Source organism: Hipposideros armiger, unplaced genomic scaffold (genome assembly GCF_001890085.2).
Source record: "Hipposideros armiger isolate ML-2016 unplaced genomic scaffold, ASM189008v1 scaffold_1045, whole genome shotgun sequence".
NCBI classification, from domain to species: domain Eukaryota; kingdom Metazoa; phylum Chordata; class Mammalia; order Chiroptera; family Hipposideridae; genus Hipposideros; species Hipposideros armiger.
This window is the reverse complement of record NW_017732395.1, coordinates 294,778-307,187: the sequence shown is the minus strand read 5'-3', so window position 1 is coordinate 307,187 and position 12,410 is coordinate 294,778. Positions and strand designations below refer to the sequence as shown.

At 52.1% G+C, this 12,410-nt stretch overlaps 1 protein-coding gene across 1 annotated transcript in view; it reads right to left on the bottom strand.

Annotated features, from left to right (window-relative positions):
- NOTCH3 (notch receptor 3) overlaps positions 1 to 12,410 on the bottom strand; it is a 33,150-nt gene that overhangs the window by 2,785 nt on the left and 17,955 nt on the right. Inside the window, exons 21-32 of the mRNA XM_019631738.1 lie at positions 12,137 to 12,269; positions 11,799 to 12,056; positions 11,599 to 11,717; positions 10,652 to 11,217; positions 8,923 to 9,255; positions 6,813 to 6,967; positions 6,496 to 6,718; positions 5,443 to 5,527; positions 4,476 to 4,638; positions 3,089 to 3,393; positions 2,676 to 2,823; positions 66 to 163 (exon numbers count right to left, since the gene is read on the bottom strand). Coding sequence (XP_019487283.1) covers positions 66 to 163; positions 2,676 to 2,823; positions 3,089 to 3,393; positions 4,476 to 4,638; positions 5,443 to 5,527; positions 6,496 to 6,718; positions 6,813 to 6,967; positions 8,923 to 9,255; positions 10,652 to 11,217; positions 11,599 to 11,717; positions 11,799 to 12,056; positions 12,137 to 12,269 — 2,586 coding nt within the window. The remainder of the gene's footprint in view (positions 1 to 65; positions 164 to 2,675; positions 2,824 to 3,088; positions 3,394 to 4,475; positions 4,639 to 5,442; positions 5,528 to 6,495; positions 6,719 to 6,812; positions 6,968 to 8,922; positions 9,256 to 10,651; positions 11,218 to 11,598; positions 11,718 to 11,798; positions 12,057 to 12,136; positions 12,270 to 12,410) is intronic.

Sequence of the window (12,410 nt, the reverse complement as noted above, 5' to 3'; positions counted from 1 at the left end):
TCTCTGCTCCCTGTGGGGGGCTGCGGCAGGGCTGACCCCCAGGTGGGCCAAGGGTTAGGGCTCACCTTGCTATCTTGCATGTCCTTGTTGGCTCCATTTTTGAGCAGGGCCAAGGTAGCCTCCACGTTGTTGACAGCTGCGGCCCAGTGTAAGGCTGATTTCCCTGGTGGGAGAGGGGAGAGGTCAGGGTCAGAATCAGGTTCATGTCCTGGCCCCCAAGGCAGGAAAGCAGGAAGTGCCCAGAATATAGCCTGGAGGGGGGGTAGAGAAGCAGACCTGCCATGAATATCTGAGCACCTGTATTTGGGTCTGTGTGTGTGTGCAGACCTTTCCAAGGGAGACACTGTACTTGTGTGTGCACACTTGTTCATGTGATTCTTCATACACAGGGGAAACTGTGAAGCCCTCACTTGTTAGTAGCTAGAGATGTGCTGTCCAGTGCAGCAACATTCTTTAGATTTAAATTAAATAAAATAGGCACCAAGACCATTCAATGGGGAAAGGACAGCTTTCTCAACAAATGATCCTGGGACAGCTGTATCTCCACATGTAAAAGTATGAAGCTGGACCCCTACCTCACACCATATACAAAAAATAACTCAAATGAATCAAAGACCTAAATGTAAGAGCTCAAACTATAAAACATTTAAAAGAAAGCATAGGAGTAAATCTTCACAACCTTGAATTAGGCAAAGGATTCTTAGATATGACGCCAAAAGCACAAGCAACAATAATAACAAAAACAGATAAATTGGACAGCAACAAAATTTAAACTTTTGTGCTTCTGAGGACATTAAAAATGAAAATAAAACCTACAAACTGGGAGAAATATTTATAAACTACATATCCGATAAGAGACATACATAGAATATAAAAAGTACTCTTTTAACTCAATAATAAAAAATACAAATAATCCAATTTTAAAAATGGGCAAAGAATCTGAACAGACATTTCTCCAAAGGAGATATTCAAATGGCCAATAAGTGCATGAAAAGATGCTCAATGTCATTAGCCATCAGGGAAATAAATATCAAAACCACAATGAGATATCAATTCACACCCTTTAGAAGTGGCTATAAACAAAAAGACAGATAATAAAAAGTGTTGGCAAGGATATGGAGATATTGGAACCCTCATACACTATTGGTAAAAATGAAAAATGGGGCACCCGCCGTGGAAAACAATCTGGCAGATCCTCAAAAGTTTAAACAGTTGTCATATAACCCAGAAATTCTGCTCCTAGGTATCCATCTACCTAAGAAAAATGAAAAGATACGTCCACACAAAAACGTGTACACAAATGTTCATGGCAGCATTATTCATAAAAAGTAGAAACCACCCAAAAAGTAGAAACAACCCAAATGTCCATCAAAGGATGGAATGATAAACAAAATGTAGTATATTCATACAATAAAATATCATTCGGTCATTAAAAACAAGTAATACTGATACATACTATAACATTCGTGAACCTTGAAAACATTACGCTAAGTGAAAGAAACCAGTCAAAAAAGACCACATACTGTATGAGTCCATTTATATGAAATATCCAGAATAGGCAAATCCATAGAGACAAGAAGTATATTAGTGGTCGCCAGGGGCTGGGGAGCTGAGGGGTTTGTCAGAGGGGGATTGGAAGGGGAGGTGATGGCTTAGAGACGAGGGTTTCTTTCTCAGGTAATAGAAATGTTCTAAAATTTATGGTGACGATATTTGCACAACTATGTGATTATACTAAAAGCCAGTTAGTTTTATTTAAATGGGTGAATGGTATGTGGATTATATCTCAATAAAGCTTGTTTTTCAAAGCAGACAAAACAAAGGTTAAAACACTAAATGAAATAAAACATTTGGCTCTTCATCCTCCCTAGCCACATTTCAAGGACTCAATAGCCATGTGTTGCCAGTGGCTACCATATTGCATAACACAGACTGAGACTATTTCTATCGTGACAGAAAGTTCTATTGGACAGTGCTCCTTTCGAGCCATATTTCTCAACCAGGGGTGATTTACCCTGCCAGGGGCATTTAGCAATGTCAGAAGACATTTTTGGTTGTCATAACTGGTAGGTGGGGTGCTACTGGTATCTAGTGGTTCAAGGCCAGGGGTACTGCTTAACATGCTATACTGCAAGGGACAGCCCCACCACCAAAAATGAACCGACCCCAAATGTCAATGGTACCAAGGTTGAGAACACCTGCTCCAAAGGATTTCTGTGCATATCTAAGTGTATATCTACATCCGTAACATGAGGACAGGTGGTGAGTCTGCACAACTATGCAGATTCTGTGCAAGCAAGCCACCTCTGTGGAAGGAGGAGTCACCACTACAGGTTTGACCAATTTACAAATGTATTACACCAGCTGCCCAGCAGGGCAGCAGAGTAAGTTCTTCTAACAAAGTATTTAGTTGGAAATGAAGTGTCTTGGGGAAGGGTGCCTTTTTCTAAATCATTGATGGGCCCTAAGGGCTAGTGAATGCCATAAAAAAAAAACTAATAAAAATAAAACATGCATGAGAGTGTAAGTCCATATTGAAGCCCTGTTATGTGTACATGAACTTCAGTGATTGGGTCGAAACATGGGTGTGAGTTCAACAAGACAGTCAGGGTCCACGTGACACCCTCTCAGCCCCCCACCCCCGCCACAACTATCCCCCCCTACCACCAACCTACCAAGCTCGTCCACGGCATTGACGTCAGCATGGCTGGCAATGAGCTCTTCCACCATGCCCTCCACCGCTAGGCGGGCCGCCAGGATCAATGCCGTTGAACCATCCGCCATGCGGGCATCCAGGTCTGTGGAGCGGTTCCGGATGAGAATCTAGGGGAGAGGGGGTGCAGCAGGGGTAGTCATGACAGGCACATGGGGACCAAGAGCACCTCTAAGCCCTTAGAGGTCACCAACCCCCATTTCCCCTAGAATCAATGAGGTTCAGGGAGCAGCTACTTTCCAGAAACTGTACTCCCATATATCCCCCTTTTACAAATGAGGAAAGTGAGCTCTGAAAGACAGAAGTGGGGTTTGAACCCAGATCTTTCTGATGCCTGTCCCAGCTCTAAGGTCAAAAGGGGTAGACCCATCTCACCTGGAAAACACCCTGGGCATCGGCAGTGACAGCTGTGTGCAGGGGGGTTCGGCCCGAGTGGTCCTGGGCATTGGTGTCTGCCCCAGCATCCAACAGCCGCTTGGCTGCATCGGCCCGGGCATAACGGGCGGCCAGGTGCAGGGCTGTCTCGCCTGTGCGGTCAGTCCGTGCCCCGAGCTGGGCCCCCTGGCAGATCAGATCTGAAATGATGCTTGCTGACGTGTCTTCTGCCTCATCCTCTTCAGCCGGCATCGGCTCCAGGGCCCCCCCACAGAAGGAGGCCAGCATTAATGGGGTGAAGCCATCTGTAATAAACAGGGGCATATCTCAAGGGAGATGGACACAGAGGCCTTTCCAGGGAATCCTATTGAGGGCACTGCAGGAGGAGGAAGTGGGACACATGCATGCACATCTGCACAAACGCTGTGTCAAGTGCCCCAGAAGCCAACCCAGGATGAGGATTCATGGGCATGTGATTTGTCACAGAAGAGCTCCTAGGCACAAGGGGATACAAGACAAAGGAGGGAGGAAGTCAAAGAAGCATGCACCTCAGACAAATTCTCACTGGGTTATTTCAGTCTGATCCCAAAGGGGTGTTCTAGAAGCTACCACATCTAGTGTTATCATACTGCTGGAGGCAAAGGAGCTGTGCCTTTCATACGCCCACACCCACTGGTTAAGAGCGCCCCTAGGGAAATAAAACCACTGACGGACTTCAAATAAGAGCCACAGTTGCAGGCCATTTCGAGCAAAAGCAAAATGGAGCTGGGGGAAGAATAACCTGAAATACGGCAAAGATTAATGCAACAGGATCTAGATAACAGTCTGCTGCACTATGCATGTGCATTTGCCCTGGTGCACTTTGGGAGACACTTACACCACATTCCCAGCCTCAAACTCTGGGTAGAGCTGAACCCTCTCCTTCAGGGACAGGCATGTCGCCCAGGCCTGGTCAATCTACATATTCCAGCCCTCAGGTCACACTGATTGGTTCAGGGATGAGCATGTGACCCTAGTCTGACCAATCAGAACTCATCCTGGGACTTTTGCTGGTGCAGACAGGGAAAAAGGTTTTGTAAGGCTAGTCCTGCCTGTAACCAAGGTGTCCCCAGGAGAAAGCCTGCCTGGGCTGGAGCAAAGAGGTGGTAAATCATGGATCTAAATGTGCCTGATACTTCCAGGTACAAGAGCCAGTAAATGCCTTGTTTTACTTAAGCTAGTTTGAGTTGGGCTATTATCACATACAACCAAGAGCCCTAATTAACATACAGCCCCACAGACAAACACCTGGACACACATAGCTCTCCCCAGAACACAGACCCAGATACAAATTCTTACAAGGACAAGTAAGGGGCATCTTGCATACGGAGGGGGTGCCATCACTTACCTGGGCCTCGCACATTGACATCCATGCCATCAGCATCTGCATCACCCTGCGGTGGTGTCAATGCCATGGCTGGTGCCACCCGGATGTCAGCAGCAACCAGGTGGTGTTGAGTCCACTGGCGGCAATCTACAGCATCCTCGGCCGCCACACCAGGCTCCTCCACCTGGAGGCATAAGGACCCAGATTCTCATGAGTTGGAAGAGAGACAGTTAGAGGGGCAGTCTGGGCATCCCCACAGGTTTCCTCATGAAAACGTACACACAGCCCCCAAAACCTGATTGTTTCCTAGATGAGGAAACAGGAAATTGACATACTGGAGCTCAGAGAACTCATAAGAGGAAACACTGGGATTTTAATCCAAATTGGAAGGAGGGAAGCACTGGGACCTTAAGGTGGGTGATCAAGGAAGAGACAGAGTATCGCACCTGTTAGCACATACCTGTCCATGCACTAGACATTAACACACCAAAAATGAGATTAAAAGAACAATTCTACTGACAACAGGATCAAGAAGAATAAAATATTTAGAACTAAATTTTAACAGAATAAATGCAAAACTTGTATTCTGGAAAATACAAATCACTGGTAAAAAAAATGTGGGGGCATGGGGGTCCTTCAAGGATCAGTATTAATCTGTGGACATGAATATGATCATGAGGTATCAGGACCAAAGAGTCACACACAAATATATTGATTTAACTTCGCAAGCACAGCACCTGTGTCTCTAGCAGGAACCTAATAAATTTTAGACTCATGCTCCAAAAGGTATGAGTGATGTTATGGAAACAGGACAGAATATCCTTAGCCAGCCTGCCAGGGCACTTAAGAGCCTTTAGGCATCAAACATAGAGCCTGACCAAGGCAGACCTGAGCTTAAGGATTCAGGTGACTTCCTCTGGGCTCTCCTACTGACCACTGGGGCCCCACCCAGGACCCTGAAGGCAGGAATCAGAGGAGGGGGCACAACCTTCAGTCGCTTGGCCTCTGGGCACTCCGTGTCCATCCAGTCTGTGGCCACCTCCCCCATTAGACTCTCGCCCTTGGCCATGTTCCTGTGGGGATAATGGGAAGGGCATAGGGGAGAGAGGACAATGGAAACACATGACCTGGGGAGGATTTGGGATGGGGTCAGAGCAGAGGTCCCAGAAGTGAGGTGGGGGTCTGGATAGGTCAGTATGCACAGGGGGCAGGGCTGTGGTACAGCGCCTAATGGGGGGTGCAGGATGGGGTCAAGGTCACAAGGGTATAGTCAGGGGCTATGATGAGTGATGGCCAGGGTCTTAAGGTGGAACTGTGGAAGGGACAGGAGTGGGGTCCTAGGTCAGAGCAGTGAGCTATGGGATAGGTAACGGTCATAGGCATACATCAAGGGTTACAAAATATGACGTCAGGGGTCATGGAGGATGGAGTTAGCCTCATAACAGGTAAGAGATATAGCCAAGATGAAGAGGTTGTGGAAAGAGGCCAGGGGGTCATGGGGTCACAGGAAAGGGGTTACGTCAGGGTGGGGTTGAGGGTCTTAAGAGACAGGTCAGGGAGTTGAAGGTGAGGCCCAGAGTCAAGGCCAACATTGAGGATTATGGGGAACAGACACTGAGTTGGGATGAAAAGGGGGTCAGAAGGGAAGGTCAAAGGTCAGTGTGGGTTAGCTAGAGAGAGGTCAGGGGTCAGGGATAGGTTGGGGTACAGACAGGGGTCATGGGGTCAGCAATCATGAGGGAATGAATGCTGAATATCAGGGTAAAGTCTGAGAGGCCAGGATCAGGGTGGGGTCAGAGTAGGGTCAGGATAGGATTTGAGTCAGGGTATCTGGGACATAGAAAGTGGGGTCAGGGGGTAACGAATCAGGGGTGATCCCCAGGGTTCATACAGCCAGTGGTCAAGGGGATGGACACTGGGATCCAGGCTGAAGTCAGACGTTAGGGTCCAGATGGGGTCAGAAATCAGAGTCAGGTCAAGGTGGGCTCAAGGGCTCATAAGACCCATCAAGTCAGGTATGGGGAGTGGGCAGGGGACTCACTTCATTCCCAGTGCATCTTGGCCCACAGGCTCCCGCCGGCCCTTATGGCCAGCAGCCACATCTTTGTGCAGTGCAAAGCCCTCAGGGAACCAGAGGGTGCTGTGCTCACGCTTGCGCCGGGCCACCATGACGCCCAGGATGAGGATGACCAGCAGGAAGACGGCGCTGGCAGCCAGCAGTGGCAGCAGTGGCACACTTGGTTCTGGCAGCTCCAGCGGCTCCCCTGTGGACAATAAATGGGGACTTCAGCCATGGCCCAGGACCAGCCCACCGTGAGAGCCCCAGTTCTAGCCTGGTCACCCACACGCCAGGCTTACCTCGCGCGTCCCGCAGTGGGTACGGGAAGTCCAGACGCTCCACTGCGGACAGTGCTCCCAGGTAATCAGCTGCACTCTGGGCATCGGGGAAGCAGTGGTCATTCTCTGGTGACTGCAGGCACAGCCGGTTGTCAATCTCCAGCATCACCACGGAGCTGTGTGGACACAGGGTTGGGACAGGTTGGCTCAATGGGGCACCTGCTGCCAGCCTGGCACCAATCCCCAGCGCCAGGCTCCAACGAGCTGTGTCCACTCACCATGTCGCTATGGCCCACCTGCCGCCATCTGGCATCCAACCCCACCCCCAAAACCAGTATTGCCCTGGCTACCAGTGTCCTCTGAACCATGACTCCAGTGGGCATTGTTTTCATGCCAACATCTCTCATGGATGCTGTAGGCACATGCCCAGATCTCCTGTATCAGGCTGGTGCATCCATCTCCCAACTACTATGGCTTCTAACAGCTGACAGCCACCCCTTCTTCCGGAGAAGAAGGTTCTCAGCAAAGTGGGAAACCCCCTCCCTTGGGAGGTGACACCCCTTAGGACAGCCCTCAGCCAGTGACTGGCTGATGCAGGGTGTACAAAAGCTGGCCCTCCTGTCTCAAGGTGAGACTGACGCTGAGGTGCTATTCACGCTCCAGAGCTCTCCAAGGAATCAGACTAAAGCTAGACCCTTGCTTCAGTTTTCCCCCTGCCCCATCCTGCTGCCCTCACCCCTCTCCCCTGAGACCACTCCTTCAATAGGGCACACATATCTGAATCCCCATCTCAGGCTCTGCTTCCAAGACCCCAGCTCTCCAACTCCCTCTTTCCTTGGGGTCCCCAACACCCTACATCCTGATCTCTTCCTGTTTCTCTAGTTGCCCCTTCTCCTCTTGTAGCCACAGTACCAATTCAAACTGGTCCTATCCTGTTTCTAACAAGACCTGGAAGTAACGTTTACCCCACTTATGAGTAACACTTGGGGACATAACTCATGAGTAACACTTGTGAACCCTTAACTGCTCTCCCCATGGAACCCAAGGACATGACCGGAACCTGAACACCAAAACCCCTTCAGAAGCAAAGGGTCTATTGTCCAGGAAGATCCAGTGTGAAACCCCTTAAATATTGCCCCAAACCTTGGATCAGGGAGACAGATTTGAGTCTTGCCTCCTGGTTCCTTGCGAGCCAAACTTGCAAATAAAAGCCCGTTCTTTTCTCAAAAGCCGGTGAGTCCTTGCTTGGGAACACTCTTTTCTGATCTACTTTCCCTCATCCAATTCTTAGGTCTCAGTGTCCCAGGATCATTCTTCTATCCGCATTTCTCTCCCCACTTCTTTGAGTCCCTCCCACGGCTTCAATGATTGTCAGCTCTCCTTTGTCTTTCTTCTCTCTGTCTTCAGTCCCTGATCACCTTCTGGGGGTCTCCACGATACCCTCAGACTCCTCAGGTTCTTCAAGCCCCAAAACAACCCCGACTTTTCACCCTGTGTCTTCAGTTTGATGAGACGTCCTCCAGCCACTCACCCCAGCGAGGGACTGGCACATCAGACACTCTCTTCCATTTTCCCTAGTCCAGATACCCAGTCAGAGCATGAGCCCCCACATCTCTAAAATCCAGCCCCCCTCTCTGTGTCAGGGCCCCACCCTGCTCAAAGACCACACCTCCCTCTTGCTCCTCTACCAGGTCACCGGCAGGAGAGTTCTAGATTTTCCATTTCTAAACAAATAAACAAAAAACTACACGTGCTCTTAACCACTCTGCTACACCCTTGCCTCTCCAGAAGGAGGTAGCTCTATATCCAGGGGCAATCCTGCTCCCCAAAGGTCCCTTGACCATGTCTGTCACATCTTAGGGGTGGGGTGCTACTTGCATCTAGTTGGGGGCGGCCAGGGATGCTGCTCAACACCCAACAGTGCACAGGATGTCCCCCCCCATAGCAAATAATGATCTGGCCCCAAAGATAAATGCTATCAAGGTTGAGATGTGCTGGACTTACTGCCAAGAAGACTCCCCAAGATGTCAAGTGGAAACACACCAGACCTGATCCACGGTACCCCTCTCCCGTCCCATGCTCAGTGCCTGAGCAGCCCCCATGGCTCCTCAGGGGGGAACCAACCACTCACCCGATCACCTCAGGGGCCAGCTCCCTCCGGTTCCGGGCTTCTGAGCCAGGGCCAGGCCGGTGGTAAGGGAAGACCATGGCCTGACCGCGCTCATCCAGGCGGAAGCGCAGCGAGGTGCGCAGGATGCCGCTGAGGCGCTGCAGGAAGTCGGCACTGGAGCGCAATAGCTCCTCGGGCGGCAGCAGCACTGTGAGCACCAGCACGCCGCGGGCCAGCAGGGCCGGCACCTCACCTGCGCAGTCCAGCCCATCCCAGCCACACTCCTCCGTGTTGCAGCCCTGGTCGCAGCGGCCGTCCGCAAAGTGGTCCGCGCAGTACTTCTCATAGAACGGGCTGGGGGTGGAGAGGGGACACTGTCAGGGGGCCTCCGACCCCCTGCACACATAGCACAGAGCACCCCGACTCTGGAGACAGAGGGGGACAGACAGTGAGCAGAGGACTAGAATGTATCCGCATGTGTCAGGCTTTCCTGAAAATCCAATCCCTTTGCTCAGTAACTATTAATAAATCACTATTGCTAGAAGTCTACCAGATTCTGGGTGCTGCTGTAGGCACCCAGGGTATGTATGTCCAGGCACAGATCCTTGAACACGTGGAGGTGGCATTCAAATGGGTGGGGACAGAGGTTAAAGAGAGAGAGAAAGAGAGAGAGAAATGGAATTAAATGCTAAGGAGGAAAATAAAGCAGGAGAAGTGCTGGGGGTGGCCAGAGAGATCACTGAGAAAGTATGGCTGTTTGAGCAAACACTTGAAGGAGGTAGGAGAGGAGCCATGTGGCTTCCTGAAGGAAGAGTACACCAGGCAGCGGGAAAAGCCAGTACAAAGGCCCCCAGGTGGGACCAAGCTCGGGGTATGGGAGAAAATGCAGAAAGGCCAGGGTGACTGAAGAATAATGAGTGAGAGGGAGAGGAGGGGTGAAGAGAACAGGTACATAAACGTGAGAGAAAGAGTCCAGGCAGACAGAGGGACACAATGTGGGACAGAAGGGACAGAGCACAGGATGGAAGATGGAATGCATGGGGCAGACAGACAAGGGCATGCACAGACATAGAGAGGGGCAGAAGCGAGGCAGGGATAGACAGGCATGGACAGATGGATGGGCATATAAAGGGGCAAAAAGGAGTGCATGGAGGGACGAAAGGACAGACAAGAAGGACATGGATGAACAGATGGGGCACAAAGGTGGACAGATACATGAGGCACATAGACAGATAAACGGGCATATGAATAGACAGATACACAGACGAGAGCCAAGAATGGACAACATACAGTTGGGTACACAGAGGGTCGAAAAGAATTCATGGATGGACAGCAAGACCGACAAACAGGGCACAAGGAGAGACAGATGGAGTGCAGAGGCAGACGGAAAAACAGACAGGTGGGATACATGGATGGACAAACAGATGGAAACATTGGGACAGTCAGGGCAGGATGAACAGAGAGGGCAGGCACACAGGTGGACCAACAGACAGAAGTGGCATTCGGCTAGGCAGACAGGGTACACTAAGAAACAGTAGGGGCAAATGAATGGACAACCCAGCAGACAGTCTTAACGATGGATCAAGGCAAATGGATGGACAGGTAGAGGCAGGGCCCATTGGATGGTCAGATATGGCACATATCAGACAAGACACAGACTGGGGTGAACGGATGGACAGACGGGAAGAAAGGCGGGGCCCATGCACGGACAGACAGATAGACAGAAAGACAGGAAAACAGAGGGACTCACTTGCAGGTGCGCTCGCGGCCGCCATCCCTGCAATCGAAGTTGTCGTAGAGGCAGGCTGGGGAGCTGCAGGCGGGGTCACAGCGGCTGTTGTTGAAGAGGCGCCAGCACTGCACCGCCGCACATTGCCGCCAGGGGTCGCCCACGCTCAGGGAGCAATCGCCGCCGTCCCAGCCACAGCCCGGGCTATTGCACTCGCGGTCGCAGTGCTTGTCCCCGCTCTTGGCCTCGCAGGCGGCGCTCGGGCACAGCGGCTCCTCAGGGGCCTCCGGCGCCACCGCTGGCACCTCGCAGTGTAGCCCGGCCCAGCCCAGCGGGCATGCGCAGCGGAAGAAGGGCGCCGACGGTTCGGGGTGGCAAGAGCCCCCGTGGAAGCAGGGGGAGGGCACGCAGCTGGCATTGGTGGCCCCAGCGGAGGACTCCCGAAAGCCACGGCAGGCAGGCCCCGACAGCCCCGGGGGGCAGGCGCAACGCGGCCCACGGACCGTCTGCTGGCACGGGATGCCCACCGGACACTGCAGCTCCCGGCACGAGCGGGCCACCCTCTCGCAACGCGGGCCCCAGAACGGCTGAAGGTGGGGTTGGGGGAAAGAGAAATAAACACGGGGCAGGGGGGCGGGTGGGGGGTGGAAGAAGGGAGAAAAAGGAAGGAGAGAGAGAGAGAGAGAGAGGATAGGAGTGTCAAGACTTGGGACTGCTTGAGCAGCCAATCTCCCCAGATTCTACCAAACTTCTCCCCCACTGCAAGACCCACCTTGCACATAAGCTTCACCTTCCCCAGGAGGCCATGCTTCCAAACCCCAGCCTCACACCCTCCTCCAGGTAATGTCAACATTTCCCAGAAAACCCCTTCCCTTCCACCCCTTCTCCCCTAAAGCCACATCTTCCCACCAGGCCATGTTCCCACTCCTCTCCCATAAACCCTGATGTGACAAGCCACCCCTACTTACTGGGACACAATGGCAGGCAAAGGTCAGTGCACCCCCAGGACCTTGGCCATGATGGCATTGGCCTCCATGCTGGCATGGCTGGGACTCACAGGGAGACAGCACAGTCTGACAGCGGGGACCTGGGCAAGCAGTAGCCAGTGGATCAGCCACAGCAGGGGACACAGGCAAGATCCCAGGCCAGCCCCCTTGCCCATGCTTACCTGTGAAACCCGCTTGGCAAAGGCAGCGGAAGCCCCCACCTGGGTCCTGCAGGCAGTCCCGGGTGTGTGCCACATGGCAGGCACCCAGGCGACACTCGTTGATGTCTGCCTCACAGCGCAGGCCAGTGAATCCGGGGGGGCAGGTACAGTGGAAGCCACCCACCAGGTCCACACAGGTACCATTGTGCAGGCACCGGGGGCCTAGGTCCAGGGATAGGCCTGGGCCACAGTCATCCTCATTAATCTCACAGAGCACACCTGGGGGAAGGGAGGATGGGGTAGCAGTCAGGAGGGGACAGAGACCCAGCCTCACAGCCTGTTTCCCAACCCTGGCATACCCAGTGTTCCAGGGGGGCAGGAGCAGAGATATCGGGCCACAAGGTCAATGCAGAAACCCCCATTCTGGCAAGGCTGGGAGGCACACTCGTCCACATCATCCTCGCAGTTGTCACCTGCGTAGCCAGCAGGACACTGTGGTAGGGGTGAGACAGGGATCCACTCAGCCCCAAGGGACATAGACACTCTCCGTGAAGACAGAGAATCCCAGCACAAAAGGACACACACAGTCATCCAACACATGGAGACATGCCCAGTGCACAGACAACACACACC